The 26,593-nt window shown below is 36.0% G+C and overlaps 4 protein-coding genes across 8 annotated transcripts; all 4 read left to right on the top strand.

Moving 5' to 3' along the window:
- Positions 1–204: 204 nt before the first annotated feature.
- Positions 205–4,257, top strand: LOC110755182 (glutamyl-tRNA (Gln) amidotransferase subunit C). Of its 4 annotated transcripts, XR_015834803.1 has the most exons (5): positions 205–416; positions 513–589; positions 1,297–2,090; positions 2,912–3,065; positions 3,628–4,257. XR_015834803.1 is itself a non-coding variant. In XM_021956355.2 (4 exons), the coding sequence occupies exons 1-3, from the start codon at positions 328–330 to the stop codon at positions 2,088–2,090; spliced, it is 960 nt and encodes a 319-aa protein (XP_021812047.2). In that variant the 5' UTR covers positions 205–327; the 3' UTR covers positions 2,912–4,257. The 4 variants fall into 4 exon arrangements, 1 of the variants encoding a protein (XP_021812047.2); XR_015834802.1 differs by having other exon boundaries at positions 1,297–2,802; positions 2,912–4,257; XR_015834801.1 differs by having other exon boundaries at positions 1,297–2,816; positions 2,912–4,257.
- Positions 4,258–7,544: 3,287 nt separating this feature from the next.
- Positions 7,545–10,398, top strand: LOC110755168 (disease resistance protein At4g27190-like). The gene is made up of 2 exons (XM_088250050.1): positions 7,545–9,988; positions 10,101–10,398. Exon 1 carries the CDS (start codon positions 7,645–7,647, stop codon positions 9,823–9,825), a length of 2,181 nt encoding a protein of 726 aa, XP_088106176.1. The 5' UTR covers positions 7,545–7,644; the 3' UTR covers positions 9,826–9,988; positions 10,101–10,398.
- Positions 10,399–13,137: 2,739 nt separating this feature from the next.
- PDE194 (formyltransferase) lies at positions 13,138–20,054 on the top strand. Of its 2 annotated transcripts, XM_021956274.2 has the most exons (11): positions 13,140–13,416; positions 13,523–13,585; positions 14,258–14,392; positions 14,727–14,829; positions 15,811–15,881; positions 16,000–16,104; positions 17,993–18,026; positions 18,685–18,785; positions 18,929–18,988; positions 19,048–19,251; positions 19,762–20,054. In XM_021956274.2, exons 1-11 carry the CDS (start codon positions 13,285–13,287, stop codon positions 19,879–19,881), a joined length of 1,128 nt encoding a protein of 375 aa, XP_021811966.2. In that variant the 5' UTR covers positions 13,140–13,284; the 3' UTR covers positions 19,882–20,054. The 2 variants fall into 2 exon arrangements, with proteins under 2 accessions (XP_088105944.1, XP_021811966.2); XM_088249818.1 differs by lacking the exon at positions 19,762–20,054 and having other exon boundaries at positions 13,138–13,416; positions 19,064–19,233.
- A 1,218-nt stretch (positions 20,055–21,272) lies between these two features.
- HIPP21 (Heavy metal transport/detoxification superfamily protein) lies at positions 21,273–22,812 on the top strand. The gene is made up of 3 exons (XM_021956347.2): positions 21,273–21,400; positions 21,513–21,588; positions 22,354–22,812. The coding sequence occupies exons 1-3, from the start codon at positions 21,329–21,331 to the stop codon at positions 22,647–22,649; spliced, it is 444 nt and encodes a 147-aa protein (XP_021812039.1). The 5' UTR covers positions 21,273–21,328; the 3' UTR covers positions 22,650–22,812.
- The last annotated feature ends 3,781 nt before the right edge of the window (positions 22,813–26,593 follow it).

The following is a 26,593-nucleotide window of genomic DNA, read 5'->3' as shown; positions in this document are numbered from 1 at the left end:
ATTTTATCAACTTACACTCCTTTTTTAGTTATAAAATAGAGTGTAAGTGGATAAAATTGGAGTGGGGAAATCATCACTCTATTAAAAAAGAATTTTTTTTAATGTAGATATTAAATAAGAGTTTAGAGAGTTAATTAATCATTTTATTTATTTTTCAAAATTCTTTTTTTATGTTAGGACTGAATTTGATATTTAATTAACTTAAAAAAATCGAAAGCAAACACAGCTCCATTTCCCTTCTCACCTCCTCCGTTCCCAAATCCCTGAATCTCTCTTTGCCTTCATTGTGTTTATTGACCGAAAAACCCCCAACAAGCTGAGAAGATAATGGCTCGGAGGCTCTGTTCCCGCCGTTCCCTCCTTTCTTCTATTTGCCAAGTCGCAAACCTCCGACTGCAGCTTTCACTTCCTCCAAGGTCACAGTCTTTACTCTCTTTTTTTTAATAAACTGTTGGTACCAAAAATTCGCCTATCAGATTCTGGAAAACCCATTTGTCTCTTTTCTCTTTCAGATTCGAAGCTCTGTATGATTCTGCTCTGAGCACTTCAACAAGTCAAATTTGCTGTGGGTTTTGCCCAAAATTTCAAGGTTTGCTTCCATTTCTTGAATTTCATAGTTAATGATGTGTATTTGTGCATGTCTCTATGATTTGTATATGTTCATAATCAAGTTATCACATTTTTGTTCCCTCGTAAAAATTGTGGTTAGCGTGATGTTAGAATTGTGATATGTGGTCTACGTATTTGATAAAAGTTCTCATAGAAGACTCAATTCTTTGCTTGAAACTGTGCCATTACCATTTCAACTTCTTAGAATGAAGTTATGTGTCAAAGAAAAAAAGGGTTACGGGATTTATGTTTGATAGAGGCTTTCTTGTCTTTGTACTTTGGACTGGTGTCATTGACATGTCTGTCATTATGGACAACCTTTAGCCTGAGGATTCATTCCGTGGTCAAAATTATAACGCAACAAGATTACTATCCAATTCATTTAAAGAGAACGGATTCTTGAACTTTGGATTTTTTGGCTTGGTTGATTTAAATTTTAAACTATTACGGTTACATTGAAGCCAACTTTGTTCTGTCTCAGTAAAATTAGATGCATGACCATGCATTATCTATATATTTTATTCCTATTATATTAATAGGTTTTCTTGCTAGTTCATTCTTGCAGACAAAATATAGCTTTACTTTCACAAAATAATAAAAGATAAAGATAAAGCTTTGCAACACGTACGTTTTCCCTCTGAGTTTTATGCTTCTGCTACCTGTATGACGTTATTGAATATGTTGCAGCTTCAAGATCATATGCCCGTGGTGGGCATAAACCTTATGATCTCTTTGGAAATGGACAACCTGGTGATAAGGACTTTAGGAAAGCCTGGAAGAAAGAGATTGATGAAGATGCTTCTTTATGGACTGGAAGTGAGGAAGAAAGTGACAATGAAAAGGATGAAAAGAGTCATCTGGAAAAAGAGATTCGAAAAGTAAGACAGCAGGCAAGGGAGCACTCTAACCTGATTGATGCTGATGACAGTGATGAGCTGAGAAGTGTTTGGTCTGGAAGTGATGAGGAGAAGTCTCTGTGGACTGGTAGTGAAGGTGATGATGATGACGATATTCCTGCTGAACCCTACCCAAATGAAAGCAGTGATAAACATATAGATAAACTATTTGAGTTTGAGGAAACATCAAAGTATCGGACAATCTCAGAATTATTGAAAGCTGAGCAGGAACCGGAAGAATTGTCGCCCGGAAAGCAAGCTAGGAAAATTGCAGTTGAGAATGCCTTGAAAAAGTTGAAGAAAGGGCCAGATGGTCGATACATTAATGTATGGGAGGTCATGAGTGACTTAGATATTCTAATAGGAGCATTTGAAAATATAGTTTCAGGACCAGAATATGCAGAGCTTAGACAGGGAGGGCCTAAGAAATTAAATATTCAGTTTTTCAAGGATATACAAGCACGTATGAGAGATCCAAATTATAAGTTCTCACCTGAGTTAAAGTTGAAACCAAAGAGCAAACTAGTTCGTAGAAAGAAATGGCAGAAGACACAATCTAGGCGGAGGAAAGCACAAAAGCGCTAGGTTTCTCTTTCCTCTTTATTGTTTCAATCTGTCAAACTTAGAAAGTGTAACATGTGTATCGTTCAAACTCTGGAAATTTTGATATATGTTTCTGAATTCTATATACGATTTCTTTGTTGGCCTATCTATCATCCAGTTATACTAGTGGTCGGGTTCCACACATGTTTGTTGTGTCAATTACGTTATTTTGCTTTGGAAGATGCTAGAGTGACTTCAAAAGAATTACCCAAAACATAGACTCATCAGGAAACCAACCCATTTCTCCAAAATTTAGAAAAGTCACTCATTTTGGGCTTAAAAAGACCAAGACACCCTTATTTTATACAGCACTCGAGCCTTTTTCATCTTTGTCTGCTCAAGAATGCCATATTCACATTGGCTTCTGAATATGTTCTAAAGCAACCCTTTTATTGGCAAACTGTACGCCGATTGTGGTCTCGCATTTCATGTCATGATCCTCCAGACGCCTATCCAGGCGAGAGCCAGCTGTGGGCAATCTGTAAGCCTAACAATGTGCAGTCCCCACTAGGGTACAATGCTTATTGTGGATCAGAGGTCAAGGAAACACCACGTTTGCTGACCTGTATGCATGATTTTCTTAATCAATGTTTCATCACCATGATCATCTTTACCACACACAACTATCTTGTAGTGTGCCCCTTTCAATATTTTGGTATAATGAAGTACCCTCAGCCAAGAAGCTTCATATATGGTAGATATCCATAAGTACGTTTCAATTTTTCTGTATAGCTTAGCTTGTCTTTCTTCACAATCACAGCTAGCCTCTTTGATTAACAACTGTGCTGCTTTTGATTTTTCAGGTATTTCCTTGAACATCCTGAGTATTTAACAGATGGGGTAATTCTGTCACAATTTTTCATTTCAAATCCTGAGGCTGTTGTAGGGAAATTATGTCCACAAGTTTCCTGCTTTGACAGCATACTGATGCCATTAGATCTCTTGAACCTGGTGAAGGTACACTGATGCAGGAAAATCATATACAATGTATACTGTTTTCAATATTTAATTGCTTCCTTCAGAATTGTGGCTTCTGGTTTCCATCAGATCATGTTCCCTGTAAGTCTAAAACCATGTATGTAGTTTTGTCCTAGAAAAAGTTGTTTGCAACAGGCTGGAAAAGGTATGTCTTTTGCAAAACCATTTGTTTCTGCTTTCAATTAAGTAAGTAATATGGTCTAAGTCACCTCCATAGAAAGGTTAGTCTGCTGAAGTGTTTGGAAATTTCCACTTATTACATGATGCGGCAACTATTGATGTCCTATTTGAGTTTGATGAGATACTGTATATATTGTGATTCCTTTATGTATTGACCTTGAGGGAAGCAGTGAATACTGTTCTTGTGCAGCTATTACTTTTTTACTCATTTGCCGTTTGCATCTTGGACACATTATATTAAGATAAGTTTAGAAAACATAAAATACTGGTTATACCTCCTGTTACTTTAGCCATGGTATCTCTCGCCTGCTTGCAGAAAACAAATTAACGCAAAGCTAAGGGTCTTGTCCTTATTCTGCAGAACTTAGCATGGCTTGGTCTAGATGGCTCTGAAGACTTGCAACTTGATAAAGCAGTGCTCCTTCCTCCTCCGTACTTGGAGGCAACTATGCTTGACCCTGTTGTTCGGCCTACAAACAACCCAGCAACAGCAAGAACTCCATTAAAAATTTGCAGTTGTAATCCAAAGATCAGCACAAAGTCAAAGTAGAAGGGCCTGGTCAATGTTGGAACAGTAGTCGTTACTTGTGGGGCTCTCTGTTCGTTTGCATTTTTTTCTTTCCGTTTCTTCGTTGTTAAGTGCGACTGTTATGGGGTCCTTCTGCAAGCTGCAACTTAAAGGCACAGACAAAGATTAGTCACACTCAAACGAAAAATGACAATGAAGAAGCTTTGCTTGCCTTTTTACTTTTCTTTTTCTTTTTCTTTTTCTTTTTCTTCCAATTGAAGTCAAATCCTTCAATCTTTTCCTCCTTTCCCCATTTCCTGTGTTGGGGTTCTGTTGTCTTGCTAATCCAACAAGACAGTATCCATGGAAATGTCATGCCAGATGCGTAAATTTAGTCATATTCTTATAACTAGCGGATATGTAAGATTCAGTCAAATTTCAAAACTCTTTTTAAGAAATGAATGTAATTTGTTTTTACGGTAATATTTACTTGCAGTAATAATATGTGTGAGAGAAATATGTCTTGCTTGATCTACTCCGCCTTTTCGACATGTCAAGGCAACATATTACCTGAAGTAATAATATGTGTGGGAGAAATGTGTCTTGCTTGCGCAGCTCCGCCTTTTGTGACATATCAAGGCAACATTAAATCATGAATTCACGAGGAATTCACAACACGTGTAAATGCCGACGGAACTTTTAGGTAGGAGTGGGCATCAATCCAGCCAAACCAATAAAACTGGCTGAATCAAATTATAATTACCGGTTGGTTTGGTTTTAAAGAAGAAAAATTCAAACGGTTTAAAAATCGAACCGGACCATGTATAGTTTGGTTTGATTTGATTTTGAACTTTTGTAAATCGGCTTAAACTAAACCAGACCGTTTATGTGTATATTTATTATTTATATTATATTTTACATGTGTAATATTCTAATTAGGTAATAATTATATATGGATATTTGAATTGAGCTATATTCATAATTGAAATTTGAAGTTTTACGGCATGTTAAGCTTTAGGATGGTTTCATACTCTAGAAAATAATTCAAGTATGGAGCAGTTATGGATTTGTTGGTTGTAGTTGGGCTAATAATATGGAAAAAATGCAAAAAGAAAGAGAATTGGGTTTAGGCCCAAACCGGCCGAACCAAACCATCTTAAATTGGTTTGGTTTGGTTTGGTTTTCTTAATGACTTTTGTCAAAATTGAACCGAATCAAACTATTATATTGTAATTGGTTCAACCATGGTTTTAAGGATGAAACCTATCCAATTCAAACCATGCCCACCTCTACTTTTAAGTATGTGCAGGATGACTACCCGAATTTTAATTTTTACTATTAATCACCTGAATTTTGTAAATTATTACAATTTATTATCTACGTAAAATATCTTTCATTTTTCATTTCTCCATTAAAACTTATCAAGTGCCCCTCACATGGATGGATGTTTTAGTCAATCTACATATTGGACCTCGTTGATGAAGGGAATGTTGACTTATTGCCCAACATTAAACCCCCTCACCTTTTGCATTGTGTTGTTTTATATTTGCCAACTCAAATTTAATTTGGATGAGCTGAAAGCTATTTGAAGTAGTTTCTTTGAGAAGCCAAGTGATAGGTGCGGCATTATTTATTTATTTATTTAACTGAAGTGTTGCATTCAATAGACGGCAAAGAAACTGCTACAAGGCTACAGATCAAGAGGCCCCAGCCACAAAGGGAAACAACATGGTGCCCAAGGTTAAAAACCAACCAAATTTAACATGGGCCAAAAGCAAAACACTGTTAGTGCCAAAGATAAAACAGCTAAAGGAGTTACATGAGTAAGGACATAGGCAGAGTTTAACACACGTCCATTCCTTTCAACTGGAAATATGGAGCTAAATACTTGGAGGACAAGGGAGACCATCTTTGTTCAGAAGGTTGTGTGTTGGACACATTTTGGTGTAGCAATTGAAGGCCAAGCGAATGACATGTTGAAGAAACAAGAGGAGAGTTCTGCCTTTTTGGTGCACGTCCGCATGCAACCACATGGGCATCTGACGAGTATCCTCAGTGGCATTTTTGATCACTTGGAGAAAGCTCCATATGGGCGTGTTTCAAAGAATTATGAACCACTTGATAGTGTATCAAAGGTTGTACTTGAAGATGAGACTTATCTACCGGTGGAAGAACATAATTATGTGCACGAGGAAGCAAGAATTGAATCAAAAGGTGAAGAAAATGCAACGATTGTAATGTCACCAACACATGTGAAGAAAGATGTGCAGAGATATGAATTGGTGGGAGAAACGAAGATGCCATGGGAAATAAGAGAAGCAAATATAAAAGTTGGAATGTCACCAACACATGGGAAGGAAGTTATGCAGGGTAAAGAAATGGAACAATACAACATTGTCAAGACCCCAGAATCATCATCGTCATCGAGGTTCATTTCTGATGAAAAGAGCCTGCAAGGATTTGAATTGGTGGGAGAAACGGAAATGCCAGGGAAAATAAGTGAAGCAAATGTAAAAGTTGGAATGTCACCAACACATGCGAAGGAACTCGTGCATAGTAAAGAAATGCAACAAGACAAATATGTCAAGACCCCAAAAGCATCAGCTGGAGCTGCATCTATTTGGGATAGAAAGAGCCTGCATGGATCTGAATTAGTGGGAGAACAGGAGAATCCATGGAAAACAAGTGAAGCACAAACAAATTTGCCTTCTCATAATGACAAAGGTAGGATGAAGCCTAAGAAATCAAGCGAGCCAACTATTAACCAGGCAGAAATTCATACTTGTTTTCAAAATGAAAAAGTTGAGGAGCTGCCTGAACCGGGAGTTAATGCCAAGAGTTCAATTGACTTGACTGTACATGAGGTCTTGAGATGCATGAATGATGTCACAGTTAGAAGAATTGGCATCTGCGGAATTGGTGGCAGTGGCAAGACTAGTGTGCTGAAAGCCTTGCTCAATCATCTTAAAGGAAACAGCATGTATGATGTGATCATTTGGGTGACTATGTTGCGGTATTGGAGCATAAGAAAGATACAAACTGAAGTTTTTAGACAGTTATCAATGTGCCCACCAGACTCTGAAACTGTTTCAAGTTTTAAAAAGCAGGAAGTTTTTGTTTCTTATGGATAATGTACGGGAGAGCGAGTTGATCTAGATGCACTGGGTATTCCTAATCCAAGTTATGGTTGCAGTATTATACTAACTACAAGAAAATTAGATGTTTGTGCCAGTGTTTTCAAAGGCATGCCTGAGCGCGCTTCGGAGCGCGCGTCGGAGCGAGGCGGCAGGAAAACGCCCGAGGCGGTCGGCTGTTTAGCGAGTTGCACGTTTAGCGCGGGGAAGGCGTAAGGAGGCGTTGCAAGGCGTAGCGAGGCGGAGCAAGGCGCGCTTGATCTGAACCGGAAGAAATTTTGAGAGTCTGCAATTTGGCTGCGGCTCTGCGAGGAAGATGACTTCGCGAGGAAGACGACTCCGTTTTTTTTTTAATTTTAGGTTTATTGTAACGAAACGACGTCGTTTCGATTGAAGTGTTTTATAAAAAAAACTTAAAGTGAAACGACGTAGTGTTCTGAAAAAATGCAAACACGCTAGTTTCTGTTTTTTTTTTTCCTTCCCTTTATTGTAAACATGCTATCCCTTATTGTATTAAACTTAAGGCAAGATTAATTCTTGCCTTTTCTATCTCCAGCCGTAGCTTTTCTACTTACCCCCTTTTTTTTCTTTCTTTTTTTTTCTCTTAAATTAATATATTAACACATGAAATTATATATATATTGTACAACCCTAATTCCTAACATTATCATATAATCTCCATTAATTTCAAGAATTCTCTTCATCTTTCTACGGCAAGTAAGTTATTTGTGCTGATATGACAGTGGATAGGGTGGTTGATATGAAACAAGTCTCTAAAGAAGAAGCTTGGAAATTGTTCCGTGAACAAGTGGGTGAACTTGTTGATTCTCCAGAGATACAACCCTATGCTCGAATTATTGTTGAGGAGTGTGGTGGTTTGCCGTTGTTGATCATTGTTACTGGAAGGGCCTTGGCAGGGGTGAATGAAGCTTCAGTGTGGGAGGATGCAACAAGGGAATTTTTATTGCCTAGCACACCTCAGATATATGATGTTGAAGCTGTTGTGCAACGTATGAAATTTAGTTATGGCAGATTGAAAGCTTATGACATAAAGAGTTGCTTCCTTTATTGTGCCTTGTTTTCAGAAGATCGAGAGGTTGATATATCTGAACTGGTAAAATGTTGTATCCAAGAAGGTTTAATTTCGGGAAATTGGTCTGAAGCATATCAGAGGGGGCATGATATAGTTAAGACCCTTGTAGGTGCCTCTCTATTGCAGAGTACTAACGGCGGTCTTGCGATCAAAATGCATGATGTGGTTAGAGATTTAGCATCAGCGATTATGTCAGGGGCAGAAGGCTTACAGTTTATGTTGAGACTCTATTCAAGATCGACAGAGTCATTAAATCTAGGAACCAATCCATCGTACAAGCCAATTGAAAGCCCTGAAAGCAACAGGTCAATTCCTGAAGGTTGTGGATTCTTGTTGGAAGGCGGTGTAGGTCTGAGGGAGCTACCTCCAAAACGGGAGCAATGGGAACGAGGAAAGATTATTGCTTTGATGGATAATGAGCGTCTACCTGAAAATCCAAGTTCACCTAATCTCCTAGTGTTGTTCCTTGAGAGAAACAGACGTTTAAGAGTGATACCTTCATCCTTTTTTGACTCCATGCCTTGTCTCAGCTTCTTGAACCTATCTAAGACCAGAATCAATTGCTTGCCTCAGTCAATCTCAAAGCTAAAACGACTTCAATTTCTTATTCTACGTGATTGTGATTGTTTAGTTGAACTGCCATCTGAAGTTGGATCCCTTGGAAAGCTTGAGGTGCTTGATCTCCGAGGTACTGAAATTAACAGCTTACCTAATGAGATTTGTAGATTGGCTTCTCTAAGGTACTTGGAAGTATGCTTTTATGGATCTATTAGTCCCAACGAGTATGCTTATCTACCACATGAATTGTTTTCAGTTGGCATAGTGTCAACACTCTTTTCTTTGGAAACGCTTAGTATTGGTGTCTACCCTGGAGATCAGAGGTGGAACAAGAGCATAAAAGCCATCACAATGGAGGTTTGTAGCTTGAAAAATTTGACTTCTCTCAGTTTTTGTTTCCCAGAAGTAGAGCTTCTTGATCTCTTTCTTCGAACTTGCCCCAAATGGAATGATCAACTCTTAACTAAGTTTAAGTTTGTGGTTGGTTATGATGTCAAGCGCATCGTGTCACGGGTGCCAAGCTCTGTGGAGTTCGATTATAATCAACACGGTCGGTGCTTGAGATTTGTTAATGTTAAAATTGTACCTCATGTGGTTTGTGAAGTATTAGCTCGTACTACTGCTTTCTATTTAGATCATCACCTTAGCATGCTGAGTTTATTTGAATTTGGGGTGGGTAATATCAATGGATTGAAATTATGTATTGTGAGTGAATGTCCTAGAATTCAATCAATTATTGATGGAAATAAACTTGCTGAAACTGTATTTCCATCTCTGGAGTATTTGAGTATTCATTACTTACGGGATTTGGAGAGGATTTGGAAGGGTAATATACCATATGGCAGTTTCAGTAAGTTAAGAATTTTGCTGGTGCATTCATGTCCAAAGTTGGAATTTGTTTTTACAAGCTCCATGCTTCCATTTGTATCTAATCTAGAAGAGTTGGTAGTTGAAGATTGTCCAGCCGTTGAAGTAATCGTACTCTACCAGGATGACATCATGGATTCTGAAATTGTTTTACTCTCTAGTTTGAAGAAGTTAACACTTCATCATCTTCCTAGATTGGTCAATATTTGGGAAGGTGCTTGGCCATCATTAGAATGTATTAGCTTTTATAAGTGCCGAAATCTGAAGAAGCTTGGTATGGACTCGAAGTTAAAGTACAGTTTGAAGGAGATTAAAGCAGAGAAGCATTGGTGGGATGCATTACAGTGGGATGGAAGTTCATTATTTTTGGATCTTGAAGCGCATTTCATCCCTGTTTGAGTGTTGATAAATGATTCAACTCTTGGCATGTTAATGGGGAAGGAGAAGTCAATCGCTAAAACAATCCTCCAATCATGGAGTTCATTAGATTTGCAGTCGCCTGCAGTGGTAATGCGTAACAGGTGAAGCAGATAAGCCTGGAAATTCTAGATCTGTTTGTCAGGTTTGTCCCTTTTCCTATTCAAGTAAATGCATTTTTATATTTGATTTTTGAGGCATACATCTGTGATGTCTTCATCAGTTGAGGAAGCTTCTTTTATTGAAATTTGTTTTAGCATGTGGAAGCTCAGTCGTGTGCAAATTGAAAAAGTTTCTAAGCAGCCGTTTTTGGAAAAAGCACTATTTGTACTTCTTATAGTCAGTTTATACCTAGTGCTAGTGTTACCATGTGGAAGCTCAGGGGATTAATGTAATTATCTATAGTAAATGTGTATTCAATAGATGTCTTTTCATGTTGTCTATTTATAGTTGTTTCAAGTGGTAATGTAAGACAGCTTATGAATCAGTTATCGCATTAAAATTTGAGGAGAATTTACTCTCTTTTCTATCAACTTCGTATTATGTTTAAATGAACAAGGCATAAAGCCCTTTACTCTTTGCTATACTCATTCTAGAGAATCACCAAAGCATGGGGGCTCTCTGTTCTTGGCGAGAATCAATAAGCATTTTTAGGGTTTAATGTGTTCGTTAAAATTTATTGTTATTTTCTCACCACACACTCTGTCATTTAGAAAGACGACTTCATAATGCACAAATAATAAATAAAATATTGAGAAATTTATACCAATACCAATTGAACAGCCATTGTTTGTATATAAAAATAATTATAAAAAAAAGGCTTTTTTTTTCAATTTTCAAGGAAAACTGACATGTGAGAGAAATAAGAAGGGTGCATTTTTGCTCACCACTTTAACCATAGGTGTACCCTCACCACCATTCTCAGTGCTTGACACGTGTCCATAGACATAACCATAATTCCATAAATACAAAGCAAAAGTTAACTATGGTTATATCTATGGACACGTATCAAGCATTGAGGATGGTGGTGAGGGTACACCTATGATTAAAGTGGTAAGCAAAAATGCTCCCAAATAAGAAAGGCATTGGCAATACGGAAAATTCTTCAGTGCGTGCGTGCACTGAGTGCAAAGGCATGGATAACCTTTGGATTGAACTTAAATGGATTCAATGATTGGGATTTGCTGACCTGATGACCTGGTAAGCATTAGAATATAGGATAAAAAATTAAGAAGTGGTAAGTTATTCCTTCAAAGATACAAACTGTGAGTGAGGAGTGGTAACTTGTGAGTAATGAAGTGGTAAGTATACAGTGGCGGTGCTTCAGGGTGGTTCCCGAAGACGGAAAAATTCTCAAAATTACGTGCAATACCTATACCAATATGTTCAGATCAAGGTATTAAATATCGATAATATCTCGGATATTATCTCGATAATATCTCCGATATTATCTCGATAATATCTGATTTTTGGGGGTTCGATATTTTAACAACTAACCATAGTGTTATCGTCAATATATCGATATTGTCCCGATATTATCCCGATAATATCGGAAAGATATTTTCAACATTTTTATGAATGATTTGGGCAATATATCGAGATATTATCGATAATATCCCGATAATATCCTGATAATATCCTGATACGAAACCCAAAAATATTTATATACATGGTATTTGTGAAAACTATTTTACTCCTTCAACACCTTAACCACCATATCACTTATGTTTTTGTGAAAATACTAAAATATTTATATATATATACATGATTTTGTTTTGAATTCTTTTTGCAAGAAACAAATTTTCACATGAGATGAGTAGTAACTATGGTTATACTCATAACCAACCATTTCCCTACCCTTCATATCTCATTCCTGTTGGGATGGAATCAAGCGACTCATGGAAAGAATCCGAGACTCAATCTTCAAATGATTTTGCTTATGGACAACGTCAACCAATCTCGGATCCATATGAGTGGCATGTTAACAATTACATGCAAAACTATTTTGGGGATTTATCATTTGATGACTACTCTTCAAAATATACTTACTCTACACATAGAGATGATGAAGATAATGAAAATTTTGAACATCATAGGAACTCTATGTGGTACTAAGTCACTCATGTATCTTACCATGCAATGTATAAAGTGTAAAATATTGTAGTAATTCATTTTATATAAATGATTATGGTGTGTTTAATCTTCTTTCATTAATTACTACATATTTTCTACACTTACGGTGTTTGCTAGCTCGCTATATAATCAACTTAAATCAGTTAAATCCATCATGCAATGCATTTCCTTCCAATTTTTTTTGTGATAAACTAATAGATAATTGACTAAATAAACATCCTGCAAAGTTTCAATAAAAATTTCCAAGTTTTTCTTACAATTTCCGTGGTTTTTATTCAATTTTTTCCGATACCGATAATATCCCGATATTTCCTGCGATATTTCCGTGTTTTTTGACTTCCGATATTTCCGATACCTCCGATATTTAAGACCTTGGTTCAGACTATCAAGGGGAGTCTTTTTAATTCTTGGACCCAGACCAAAAGGTGGTCGGAGTGGCCGGAAAAACAACCCTATAGCCGGCTAATTTGGGTGCCTAAATCAACCCGTAAAACCACAAAGTTGATCCAATCTATTTATATAAACGGATAGAGCATGGAAAATTGATTAAAAAATATACCTAACTCGACGGAAACGATGGCCGGAGTCGCCATAAAAAGCTTAAAAACCGGCCAAGCTTCCCTTCGATACAGTCAATGTTTCACAGGTTTTCCGTTGGGGTAATGCCCTCCACTCTTGGGGTGTTTCCTGTCCCATGAAGTTTGAGAGATTGTTCTCTGTCTTGATCTTATTTAAGCACTAGTTGCTGTAGAATTAGGGTCCTCCTCATCTGTAACTCCTTATTAGCTGGATTTCAAGTTGTATATTTGTTTGCTAACTATCTTGTAATATTTGTGCTTAGTTGGTGGTGTTGTTACAGTCTCTGTAGTGCAAGAACCTCATTCGGGGGCTGTGTTCTTACTGTTGTATCCTAGGTTTATGTCCTGTTCTTTAAATGAATCTCTACTGTTTCGCCCCAAAAAAAAAAACAAAAAAAAGAAAACAAAAAAAAAGAAAAAGAAAAAGGGGCCAAATAAATAAAATACAGGGACAGTTTTGACCTTAACTTTAAGCAAAAAATAAAAAATAAAAACCTTTAAAATCAGTTTCAGTTCCAAATTAAAAGTATAAATTGGCTAATTAAAATAGTTCGAGTCTCAAGTTTTTAAAAAACAATTTATCGGGGGCCAAATTGACAGTAAGGAAGAAGTTTAAGTTGAGGGAGCAAATTGGCAGATTGGTGAAACTGAAATTAGAAGAAGCGGATAACGCATTCTTCTGTTCTTAGGTGCCAAAGAGAAAAAACTGAAAATAAGTTGAGGAACTGGAATGAATTCGTCACTGGTGTTTCGTCGCTTCTGGTGCTTCAATGCCGCAACTTCATCTTCTTCTTCTTCAGCTTCTTCTACTCTATGCTTCGCTTCCAACAAGAAGCCCCTCGTCTTCTTAGGCTCTCCTCAGGTCTCATCTCTCTCTGTCTCTGCTTATCTCTCTCTCTCTCTCTCTACATATATACGTATGCGTACATTTGTCATCATGATGACATAAAATGTTTACTTTTCTGAAGGTATCTGCAACTGTTCTTGATGCCCTTCTCAATGCATCCACTGCTCCGGACTCTTTGTTTGAGGTATTTGAAACAAATTTTCCTTTGGGTCGAGCTATATAATTGCCCCCTTTATTCTCAGCTTAAAATGGGGTTTCTTTCTATTTCTTGGGTAAAATCTTTCGACTTTTTATTTTTTGTTATGTTACTCTCATGTTTGGTCTTTAAGGGAATTGAGGTTTCTAATAAAATGCACTTGGTTGGCATGAAAAAATTGGCTTGGGATGCACTTTATGGTGGCTTCATCTTAGGATGCCACTAGCATTTCTCATTTTGATGATTTTAGTGTTTGTCTTATCGGTTTGTATACAATTTAGAAGATGTAACTTGCCCTTTTAGTACATTATGCGGAAGGGGCGGTCATATTGGATGGTTAAAAATCGTAATTGGAGTTAAGTTTTAATCAGTTTGGCTGTGTTGCAGTTATCCCTTTTCATTGTGTTGGTAGGTCATCAGGCATAGCTAAGGGATCGATTGGTTCAGTTTTATGTCAAACTTGTTAAAATTTTGGCATATTGTGTATAGGTTTACTAATATTGCAATCCTTGAAGGAATAATCTTTCGTACACACAAATAAAAAATAAAAAATCTCAGTAGGGACTCATCTTGGCCGGTCAAAAAGATGATACTATTTAGATTGTGCAGAAACACTGAGTAATTGCTTGCAGTATGAATGTTGAATTTGTTGTGATTTAGGTTGCAGCAATTGTTACTCAGCCGCCATCCAGAAAGTCTAGGGGGAAAAAGTTGATGCCTTCTCCTTTAGCACAGCATGCTCTTGACAGAGGCTTCCCTTCCAACCATATTTTTACTCCTGAACGGGCTGGAGAGGTAATTTGCTATCATAATTTGGTAGGAAATGATTTCCCTACTTATTCTTTCCGAGTGAGCAATGTAGTCACTAGTGATGTAGTTAGGAGAGCCCTTGACTTAACTGTAGGTATCTTCTATATTGGGGTGGTATACCTGATGTGGAGCTGCAACTTTTGCAATTCTGATGCTGAAGATCATAACTTAACAATTGTTACCATAAGCAATAACCTAATACTGCTTCTTATTGCACTGGAACGATTAAAAAAGGTTTCCATGCATTCCCATTGTTTCTAAAAGTTTCTTTCATAGAATTTAGATGAAAAGGGTTCATTTTTATCTACTGTTTGTGCAGGATGTGTTCTTATCCAACTTAAGAGATTTGCAGCCAGAACTTTGCATTACTGCTGCATATGGGAATATTTTACCTAGCAAGTTTCTAAATATCCCGACATCGGGTTAGTTGAATCAACTTTCCTGAAAGTTTTGGTCTCTGCTACAAATTAATTTCCATGAACAAAAATGGGCCGTGCTTATTTGTTGAACTAATATATTTGTGCATTTATATTTGAATTCTGCGTTTGACTTTGGAAATTATGGTTATCATCTGGGCATGCTTACCCGGAATGGGAACCATTTACGTTCCTCCTCATTCCAACATTTATTTAGAGTAAAAGAATCAGGAGAAATGTGGGGTCCATCGATCCGACATAAAATCAGGACACCCATTTCAGGGTTTTCAGACTTGGGAATGGGATGAACCCACCAGGAAAGAACACATTTTCTTATGATACAGCAGTTGGACCTGTCATTTTAATAATACCAAAAACATCAGTATTAATCCATAACCCAATACATGTTAGCAACAGGAAACAATTGCATCATGCATTTCATAGTCCTTCTGTTTCAATAGCAACAGGAATTTCTATTTCTATGTTTGTAGAAAAATACTTTCAAAAATTAATTATAAATATATAAAATTAGTTTGTAGAAAAACATTCTTGTAATAGTTATAGAATATTTTGGATAGTAAGTTTTTTATTTTAAATATAGCAGTAATAAACAGTGGAAAAAAAAAAAACCTTTCTTTGAAAGATATTGTGGTAGCCTAATTATAATCAAATTTTCTTTTGGCATTTGAAATATTTTTAGTAGTTGACAAAAAGTATAAGTTATTTTGTCCAATGGCATTTTCGTAATCAAACTGGTTTTATTTCAATGTGGAAATTGATGTAGTTGATTTCTGCAGTGTACGCATTTAGTCTACCATATTGATATTTTCCTTTAATATGACATCTTTGATTTAAAATGTGAACTGACTAGTTGCATATCTTGAGTGAACATAAATGACTTGACAGTAAAGTTGAGAGATATTTGCTATCTTGAAACTTGATCTGGTGCCAGCATTATTTCTCAATCCAAAGTGACAATTGTCTCAGGCACGGTCAATATACACCCAAGTCTTCTGCCATTATATCGTGGTGCTGCCCCCGTTCAAAGAGCCTTGCAGGTTTCTTTGTTTCGATGTTCCTTATCTCGTATGTTAAAAATATTTGCATTTTATTTTATAGTCACATTGTAAATTTCAGAATAAGAAGTAAGTCTACATGTTTGAATTTCTGAATTAGGACGGTGTTAAAGAAACAGGAGTATCCTTAGTATTCACTGTCCGTGCACTGGATGCTGGACCTGTCATTGCCTGTGAAAGAATGGAAATTGAAGATCAAATTAAGGTATGAATGATTCTAAATTTTTAGGATCAATCTAATCTGTGTTATTTCTGGGTCTGATTCAGTAATGATTTTTCTGGATCAAGTAGTAAGTTGGTAACTGACAGCCCTTGAGGGGCAAGATTTTCTTATACACCATTTCTCTATACATGCTATGATATATCTTAGTGCGTACAAGTTAATTGCAATTCCTAGCCAAAAAGAAGGGGAGAAAAGATTAATCTTCGTCTGTTTGATGTTATGTTTTTGGGTTCATCTGACCTGTGTTATTTAGGTGTCTGAGTCTAATGATTTGTCTGGATCAAGTAATAGCTGACATGCCTTAAGGTGCAAGATCCATGATACATGGTTTCTGTGTACATCATGTTGTGATATATTTTGGTGCCTACAAGTTAGTTGCACTTCCCAGCCAAAAAGGAGGAAAAGGTTGATCTTCATGAATGCAATGTGCAGACATGCACACACGTGTGCACACATAGCTGCAATAGTAACAATGAGAATTTCGGAAATTTGGTTTACGGAGAAGGAAAATTTATATAGGGGCTAAAATGAACATCTAACTAGGCTTAGAAAGCATCACAGAATCCTAGAGAGAAGCATATGCTTGCGGGAAATTTCTGTAAGTATATTCATGTCTCAAAATAAAGGTTCACGAGCATTATATAGAGTTTTACTAGGCTGGCTGCTAAATGTTATTCATGAATCCCAACTATAAAATGATACATACATGGCACCAACAATTATTAGGAACTACAACGATGCAATTTCTAGAAGCAAAACCTAAGAAAAACCCTAGGTAACATAAGTTCTAAAAGGGGGCAAGAAATCTTTCATTTATGTCATTATTCAATTGATGATTTTTATCATCTATGATTGAAGTGCTATCTGAAAGGGGTCCACCTTTCCGTTTGACAAGATACTTTTGGTGACCCTCTCTAGTTGAGATAATCCGATCACCCACACCTGAATTTTCTTATTCACTTGTGGGGAGATGGAAGATGAGCTTTTGAACATTTGGTCATGCCTCCTTTGGTAAAGGAACTAAGTCAATGGGCTTCCGAGGGAGTAATGCACTATGTCAAAGGTGTTGTAACCTTTTGACCTATTCCCTGGGCACATATGAAAATGCAGGCATCATGTCCAGCATAATCATACTGATGTTATTTATGGTGTAACTTCTTATAAACGTACGCCAGATGCCATGTATTTCGGTATCATCAAGGAGCGGAGAGCACATGGACTAAAATTGGTATAAATCAATCCTTGATCAGCAAGTCATCTACTAGACCATTAAACTCCGCATGTTTCACTTGGATTCATAAAATCGTCTGCAACCTTTGGAAGTTGTAGTCTTGTACAAAGTTGATGACATGCTCTGATATAATGCACTAGAGGAAGTTAATTGGGTAGTTCTTGAGGATTCACATAGGAGAAGTCCCGCAGCAGCTTACTAACTTCTTTCGACATTGGGGAAGCAGCAGTGGCTGATTTCTTGACTTATTTCATTATATAAAATTATAACCCCAATTCCCTTGCTTTCCAATTGGAGCCTCTTCTTGGTAAGAATGGAGGGAATTCTTCATGATTTTCTTCACCTTATTATATTATGCATTTCAGCATCACTCGTTGGCTTCAGCAAGATGCTTTTGATTTTTTTTCCCTTTGGGTGTGGGGGGTTGGTAGGGCTCCGTTCCTTTGGGTGTGGAGGGTTGGGAGGGGTTTTTCCTTTATAGTTCTGCTTGGCTTTTGTGAGTGGCAGTACTGCTACTCCGAAATGCACTCTGTCTTGGATCTGAACATTTTCAATTGTTCATGGTTTTCAATATAATTTTAGGGTTGCCGCCAGTTCAGAAACTTTTTCTTAATAATATTTATTCTGGTTTGCATGCAGGCACCGGAGCTACTTGATTTGCTATTTTATGAAGGTGTGCTTTGTTTTTCATAAGAAACTTATCTTTTAGTTTATAACTTATTTCTACTATAGTTTAATATTGAGTCTAGTGGGTTGGTGCTTTTGTAATCAGTGGCAGATTACAATTATTCACCTATCTATCGTGCAAAGGGAATGGTATCATGTATTAGAGAACTTTCTAAATAATCCTAGTGTCTGTTCTCTGGTTTGAAGCTGGTTTATTATTTGTTTCTAGGTTCCCGTATTGTCCTCATTTGAGCCCCCACTTGTTTCAAATTTTGGGGCCCCAATTGAATTATTGTGACCGTCCTCTTTCTAAGAAGGTTGCCATTTGTTTTCTCTTTTTCATTATTAAGTTCCAATGAAGTTTTCAAGTGTCCATACAAAAGGTGTCTTACCAAACTGAAATAGACTTAATTTATGGATACCTCCTTTGCTCTGCAAGACATCCAGCCATTGTCCTGTGCAACTGTCCTGATCAAAAGTCAGCCACTTAAGTTATGGTGTTAGTCTCTGGCATTTATTGTTTCTCATGTATCGTTTTGCTGAGGAAATTCAAAGAGCAAGTCACTTTTGTGCTACATGGTTTTAGTCTCTATGCCAGTACCAATTTTGTGCATCTTTTGGTTCAGCTACATTTCAATGACGTAACCTACTCTTTTATTATGCAGGATCTAAACTATTGATTCGTGAGCTTCCTTCTATATTTGATGGATTGGCTAAAGTGAAAGCACAGCCCCAGGATGACTCCAAAGCTACCTTAGCTCCCAAGGTAAACCTTGCAGTTGAAATGACTAGTATGTTTCTGGATAATCAATATTTGACCAATTATTCTGCTGCAGCAGACTGGGGCCCAATATGCTTTCTATGGTCACAGGTTATTTTAAGTTTAAGTTCATTTTTTGTTTTACATAGATTGCTTCTGAGGAGTCGTGGCTATCCTTTGATGAGGAAGCTCCAGTCCTACATAATAAGGTATGCTCTCTTCTTTTCCTTAAATTGGATTACAGAGTCATGACATGCAACCTCTTTAGGTTCGTGCATTTGCAGGGTGGCCTGGAACTCGAGCTAAAGTTGTAATTGTTGACAACAAAAGTGGTCAAGACAAAATCACGGAGCTTAAAATTGTCACAACGAAAGTTTGCAGCCGTAGCAATATTCAGGTCAATCAAGCAGATGAGATCACTTTTATAAAGCCTGCATTAGTATTTCCATGTGGAGGGGGCACAGCCCTTGAGGTGCGTTCTGTCAATTTTTGTTATCGTCTAGTATTTCTGCTAGCTTAGAGGTCAAAATGCAGTCGATGTGCTCTTGCATTTTTATTTGCTGAACTGATTTCTCTTTGAGCTATATATTTGTTGTCCAAGGTTTTATATTCCAACACCGTCTTCGAGTGTTTTTTTTTAAAAAAAAAAAAAAATCTTCTACCATTGAATTATGGGATCTATAATCAAACTGAAAAGAGTACTGCTAACCTCCCTATATTTACCAAATTTTGTTTCCAAATCTGGGCACACTTCGAACCTCTTTTTTTTTTTTTTTTACTGATACGTGAACACCTCATTCATTTTGGTGAGCCCAACATTATTGATCCAAAAATACATCTTCTGCATTTGTCTTCGTCTTCAATCTAAAATACATATTGGAAAAGGCATATATACAATGATGAGCGTTTTTTATCAATTTTCGAGCAAAATGTGCACTATACTTGTGACCTGATAATTTTCGTGCATTGACAATTTATCTAGGTGTTGGAGATTCAGCTTCCAGGTAAGAAGGTAATGAGTGCAGCTGCCTTCTGGAATGGTGTACGGGGTCAAAAGCTGAAGATATTAAGTGCTGCTTATGTAAACGATCATTTAAGTTAGTTTTCAATTTTGAGCAAATTCATCGAGTAATGTTGTGTCATTATCGGTAATTTAATTCTTTTGATTAATTTTATTGGAAATACATGTAACATAATATGTTATCTACTGAAATTCTTTCCTGTATTTGTCTCAAAGTTAATTTCATTGGAAATGTATGTAATTCTTCTCAGTTATGGTGATTTTGTTTTTAGCAAATGACAAAGATAAGCACACGTTTGGCTCCTTATCTTTCATCTTTACTTGTAAATCAAAGGTTGATGCATACAAAAATACAAGTTTCAGCACGCATGTCAAACTTTTGTAAGAAGCAATGACTCTCTGTGTACGAAGCCAAGTATTTTTCTAGAGATAAAACTGATCAAATGTAACATCTACATCTTTCTCTAACTTGGGAAGCAACCATTTAGAGGCAACATTTTGTGTGTCCACTTGCTGGCAGCAAGAAGGGAACGCCACCGGCTTTATCTTTCTTGTGGATTTGGCCCTTTTGACCGCTGGCTTATCTGATGAAGGGACCGAGGATGTTTAGTAAGAGGACATTCCGAGTCGCTCTGTCTCACTTCCTCTTGTACATCCACCGCTCGTCTGCAACCACCGATGGTTTGAAAGTCTTAGTTCTCCGAAATTCAGCCCTTCAGTTGAGCACATTACTTTGGCCGGAATTTCCTCACACAACGTAAACGGTATATTACATGTCATATTTTAACTAGATTGTTTTGTCACTCAGTCATGCCATTTAACACTAACAGGCTTCATGTGTCTCTTTAAGTAGTTAAAAGTATCGCTAGCTTGGCAGGCCGGTGGCCATATTGTTATTTCTAAATAAAATTTAAACGATACAATCCTCACATTCATGCTTTCAAAATAATGGACATTTCCATTGTCCAAATCCCAAAATATAAAATGCCTATACGCATTTTCTTAAATGTGATTTTTATCCTAGCAAATTCTAGAGAACATTTGCTGCTAGTCCTTTGGATGAATATGCATGTCTCACAAATGATATTTCGAACATTTTTAAATTTGTAAAAAGAGAAAACAAATCTTACAACCCATCTCTTTTTTCCCTATAATTCTGGATAGATTGTACCATTGGAACCCATTATTGCGGGCTCTTCTCTTATAAATAATTTAAAAGCAAAGCCACAGTCATTGAACAGAATAAATTAATGCAAAGCATACATAAAAGTACTTTACAAAAATTTCCGATTAAAAGTACTGGTTTTTCGTATACATCTTCTCAAAGCCTCTTCAAAGAGTGCTTTCAAAATGCTAAAAGCACTTTCTGATAACCAACAACGACGTTTAATAAAAACAATTTTTCAGAGAGCAGAATTGCTTCCTCCAGAATGTGACTATATAAATACAAACTCTCACAGCATATCAATCATCTCTCTCTCTCTCTCTCTCTCTCTCTCTCTTTGCTTTCTCCTACAGAGAAGAAAAAATGGGTGCTCTTGATTATCTTTCCAACTTTTGCACTGTCACCAGCACAAGGAGCAAGCGCAAAGCAATGCAGGTACTCATTATTATTATCACCCACCAAGCCCCTTATATTAGTGCCTCTTTTATTTTTTATTTTTTTGAAGAATATCCTTAAGATATCTGGGTTTTGTTTTTCACTCTCTCAGACAGTTGAGATCAAAGTCAAAATGGATTGTGATGGCTGTGAAAGAAGAGTCAAGAACGCTGTTACCTCCATGAAAGGTTCCTTCCTTTTTTTATATCAAAGCTTACTTTTGTCCTTTTAGTTGCAGTTTTGTGGCATGTCCAGAGAAGCAATCAGAACAAATGCATGTTGAAGAAAAAAAAACAAAACCATTAGGTTGAAGTCTCTGAAATGGTGAAACTGAGCATGTCAAATTTCATGCTTACCTGGAGAAGTCGGAGGTGGGTTTAATTAAAGTTGAGAAATAAAAAGAAAACACAAGAGTTCGTTTGAGTTTCTTTTATTGCTTAAATAAATAAATAATTAAATATCCTTGGAAGGTCTACCCATAACATATAAAAATTTCTCGACAATGAATTATTATGTGTTCAACAAATTGTCCTAGGAAATATTAATCATCACGCTCATTATCAAATTGCGCGTTAATAATAAGTCTTCCTTTTTTCTATTCTCTTATGCCTTTTATAAAAAGATTTAAGAGCAACTTTGCTTTGTTCCTATATTCTTACAGAACTGTTTTATTAAATTAATTCGATTGTTCATTGTTCTATGCTATATAAAGTAAAATATGTAACTGTAAAATCATACAGATGCACCGAAAATTCTCCTATGAGGATGTTTGGATGTTATTATTGTGCGGTCACCATGTATTTTGTACTATCCCTCCATCTTTCCTCCATGTTTACTATGGCGTTTGCACGGATATAATTAAAGAGCAGACATCCGGATGAGAGAGTAACTGACGATGCTCAATTAACAATTAATAGGGTTTTATTTTATCTGTTGTGTATAATAATATTTAGGTGTAAAAGCCGTGGAGGTGAACCGAAAACAAAGCCGGGTGATTGTGAGTGGGTATGTTGAACCAAACAAGGTGTTGAAGAGGGTAAAAAGTACAGGCAAGAGAGCTGAGTTTTGGCCGTACATTCCTCAACATCTGGTACACTATCCGTACGCCTCTGGAGTTTATGACAGAAGGGCACCAAATGGGTACGTCAGAAATGTGGTTCAAGCTTTTCCGGCCTCCATGAATGGCCCTGAGGAGAACATGGTCTCCCTCTTCAGTGATGATAACGTCAATGCTTGTTCCATAATGTAGTAAGCCCTAATAATAATTCATTCAGGCAACAACTGCATAATCATGCACTTTGTAAACTCTAGTTTTAATTAGTTTGTACAATTGGCAATGGAATTGTCTGTGTGTAATTGTCGTGTGTTGTTATCGATGATCTACGTATTATAATATGAGCCGACGACGAGTTTATATTTTATGATTTCATATTAATAAAAAAAAATACGGGTTAATATATATATATATATATATATATATATATATATATATATATATATATATATATATATATATGAGTGGCTTGTGACATAGCGTGACAATGTGTTCTGATACTAAATAATAATTTCCATTTTTACAATATTATAATAAAAATATAATATAATCGTCGCGTCTCTCCACTTGATACGTTGTATTTAAGATGGATATTCAATATGGTATTAGAGCAATTAATTAATGTATATATTCACCGAATAGCTCTATTCGCATTTTTCTTCTTAATATTAAAACATATCCTAAGCTCGAATTTCTTCTCCCCAATTGATAAAGAATTGAAGGTTTAAGAATCAATCTATTTCATTTCCATTCAAATGTTGCTTTGATCCCAAAAATAGAAAGGAAAAAAGAAAGAAAAGCATTGCATTTAACTTGGTCTGTTTTAATCCTACTGGACGGGCTATTACTATCAAAACACACCAACATTTGTTTTACGTGTAGGTAATGGAATGGGTAAACTAATTAAGGACAAGATGGTTCTGAAAATTTGGAGTGCAGAATAACACATATATCATATATATATATATATATATATATATATATATATATATATATAGGGGTAGATCCATGGCACCGCAAATTTGACACAAGTTTTGACACAATTTTTTAATCATTAGATTAGGCTACAATGAATGGTTAAAATTAAACAAATTGATTCTTTTTCTTTAAATAATTATTAGTTGAAATTAATTTTAATTAACTTACTATAATATTTTATCTCCCTTCATTTATGTTTTCCCAACTTCCTAAAAGCATTAACATTTTCTCTCACGTCATCTTCTTCTTCATGCCTTTACTTCTGTTTTTTCTTCTTCTTCCAATTTTTCTTTCTGCCTTTGACAGTTTCTATCATTACCAGCACTAAACAAGTAGCTCTTCTCCCTCCCATATTTCACATGTTAGCCATTAATTTTTTCCCCCTAAGATTTCAATCAATATAATAAATAAATGGTATGATTTAATTCTCTGAGTATGAATTTTTATTTTCTGATCCTTTCTTTTTATTCGTTTGGCGTTTGGTTCAACTACTGTACATCTTGCAGCAAAATTTGGAGAGGTTTATCTTGCAGTCTTGTATGTTGGTTCTTTTGTTAATTTCTTGAGCTTTGAGTCTCTAAATCCTTGGATTGCTTTCTATTTGAATTTCTTTTTCCTCTTACATTTGTGGATTTCTTAATGTCTTTTACCATGAGAAGTTCAAGTTCATTCTCAAACAGTTTAGCATCTAACAGCAGCAAAAAGTATCCATAGCTTCTTAGCACAATTAACAATTAAGATTTTCAAACAATCTCCAGAATATTTAGCGAAAATTGCATGAAGTGTTGGAGTGGAAAAATCTGGAATAGATCCTTGCGTGTTTGGAGATCAACTCAGAACTTTGTTTCCAGATAAAGGAACAAAAAATTAAATCAGAAAAAAGTTCAAATTCAAAACGTGAGAATAAATGAGATTGGAGAAGATGGAGAGATTTTAGCCTACATTTATGTTACCTTGAAAAGTGGTGAGTTCAATATTTTATTTTCTTTGTTATGTTATCGAAATAAAATAAATAAATAATAAAATCACATTTAATCTTAGCCCTTGAAAGTGCTTGCATCTAAAGGCTATAAAATTGTGTCAAAATTTGTGTCAAATTGGTGGTGCCACGGATCCGCCCCCATATATATAGCTTCCACTGAGGGATTCCTCAAATAAGCTTATTTGAGGGACACCCTTATAGGGCCCACTCCGCATTGTATTCCGTTAATCCAAACTGTCTATTTTTTAGATAATCATTTAAAGATTATCTCTATAAAAAATCACTTGAATATCATTTGACCACTCAATTGAGTTATTGAAATTTTAGTACTTTCTTAAAACACCGTGTTCATTGATTTTGTATGACACAATTGGATGTCAAAACGATTTCCGATTTGTCTAATTTACTTGATATCATAAATAATACTTAAACCAAACAAATTTACACCTCAAACAAGGAGCATTACTCAAGCCACAAAAAGTCTTTGCTTGGCCTAATAATTAATGTGCTTCACGGTGTTCATCTTTCAACGACACATCCCTGAGTTTTGGCTTTAACATAAATGGAGTGACATCATGGTATTTGTTTAGAAAATATAAATTGATAAAGATCTAGTAGCTTTATTAATACAAATTCGAAACACAAAGGATTCAGGCTCGTTTGATAACACTTTCGCTTCTAGTTTTTACCTTATCTTCACTACATCATTGTAGCTATTAGGTAAGTACATTTTAATTAGTGTCACATTTTGGCTTCGCATGCTGCATGTCGCCGCTAAGTATGATTAAATAATGACAATTGGAGACAGCAAATAGATATATACTCACTTAATGCCAAAAAAGGAGAATGATTATAGGAAGCACCACCATTTGTTTAGAATAATCTTTTAATTATTTTAAACAAAGATTAGAGTAAATCTTAGGCCACTAGAAAAAGGAAACTTCTATTAGGCTCATGATCCTTGTTAAAGCCATCTCAGCTCTGCCTTTACCAATCAAACTGACATTAAAATAAGCCGCACCCCACTAAGTCGTTATCATATTTTTTTTAATCTCAGAAAAGCATTATTAGATGAATTAAAGAAATATATGTTCTTGGGATATTTGACTTTAATTATATTTTGTCATTCATTCATCTTCTTCTTCTTCTTTTTCCAATATATTTTGTGAGTAATTAATCTTACCAGAAGAGGATAAGATATACTGATGATCATTAGCACCGTCCAATCGGCCGATGTCGGGGAATTTCTTTGACCAGAAGTCAAGTCAACACGATTTATGTTCTTGTCTTTGATATCCAAAATGAATAAAAATAAAACATGATCCTAGGAACATCCATGTATTCAGGGGATGGCAAAGAAGATTGAAAATATATCGTTCAAACGTACGAATGTCTCTTTGAAAACAATCTTTTCTTAACCGAACCAAATACTAATTATATTAATCAGTCCGGGGGGGTGGGGGTGGGGACCTTCTAGGAAATAGATGTGGTTTTCTCTTTTAGGAAATATAATCTATTATTTCTTATGCAAAGATTAAAGGAAGATGAACAATAATTGATTATGTTTATGTTATCTAATCTGGTAAGGAAAATCAAGAGTGGCAGTTTTTGACACAGCAAAGCGATCGTATAACTCGAACTCCACCGACACGAAGTTAGTAGGTTTTGATTGATCGTCACTTGACTTGAGCATGATTATGATACGACCTGCTAAATATGACTAATAACCCAACCTTAGTCCACCCCCAAACTCGCTTGTTGACATTACCAAACGATTATAGATTTTTAGGTGAACTATACGATTATAATCGAGTTGGGTTAATGTTGAGTTCTTAAACACGTTCACTACTTTTGTACACAAATTTGTAACACAAAACGACTCGTTAATACGAATTGACACCCTAAACAATGCTGTCATGGTTCAATAAAATATGACATGTCACAAAGTTTTTTTTTTCTACTTGCCACAAAGTAATCTCTCCCTAATCCCAATGCTTTAGGGCAACATACCTTTTTTTTTCCTTTCTCCACTGTGTTCTATTCTCCACTCTCTTTTGGCCCAAAAGTTTGATGTGATAACTTAACACAATCAGGATCTCATGATTCAAAAAACTCAAAAAGATGGCCCACAATATGAAGGCAGGGGAAGGAATTATTGCCTTCTTTTCCTTTGATGTAT

This window comes from Prunus avium, chromosome 3 (genome assembly GCF_965620075.1).
Source record: "Prunus avium chromosome 3, drPruAviu1.hap1.1, whole genome shotgun sequence".
In the NCBI taxonomy this organism is placed as follows: domain Eukaryota; kingdom Viridiplantae; phylum Streptophyta; class Magnoliopsida; order Rosales; family Rosaceae; genus Prunus; species Prunus avium.
The sequence above is the reverse complement of the archived record's forward strand: the minus strand, read 5'-3'. Positions and strand labels throughout refer to the sequence as shown.

Excerpts from the sequence above, each read along its gene's own strand:
- PDE194 (XM_021956274.2), top strand. The coding sequence starts at position 13,285 with ATGAATTCGTCACTGGTGTTTCGTCGCTTCTGGTGCTTCAATGCCGCA. Across the intron at positions 14,830-15,810 it reads TCTAAATATCCCGACATCGG|GCACGGTCAATATACACCCA; the intron begins GTTAGTTGAATC and ends CAATTGTCTCAG. Across the intron at positions 18,989-19,047 it reads CTCCAGTCCTACATAATAAG|GTTCGTGCATTTGCAGGGTG; the intron begins GTATGCTCTCTT and ends CAACCTCTTTAG.
- HIPP21 (XM_021956347.2), top strand. The coding sequence starts at position 21,329 with ATGGGTGCTCTTGATTATCTTTCCAACTTTTGCACTGTCACCAGCACA. Across the intron at positions 21,401-21,512 it reads GCAAGCGCAAAGCAATGCAG|ACAGTTGAGATCAAAGTCAA; the intron begins GTACTCATTATT and ends TCACTCTCTCAG. Across the intron at positions 21,589-22,353 it reads CGCTGTTACCTCCATGAAAG|GTGTAAAAGCCGTGGAGGTG; the intron begins GTTCCTTCCTTT and ends AATAATATTTAG.
- LOC110755182 (XM_021956355.2), top strand. The coding sequence starts at position 328 with ATGGCTCGGAGGCTCTGTTCCCGCCGTTCCCTCCTTTCTTCTATTTGC. Across the intron at positions 417-512 it reads CAGCTTTCACTTCCTCCAAG|ATTCGAAGCTCTGTATGATT; the intron begins GTCACAGTCTTT and ends TTTCTCTTTCAG. Across the intron at positions 590-1,296 it reads GTTTTGCCCAAAATTTCAAG|CTTCAAGATCATATGCCCGT; the intron begins GTTTGCTTCCAT and ends AATATGTTGCAG.
- LOC110755168 (XM_088250050.1), top strand. The coding sequence starts at position 7,645 with ATGACAGTGGATAGGGTGGTTGATATGAAACAAGTCTCTAAAGAAGAA.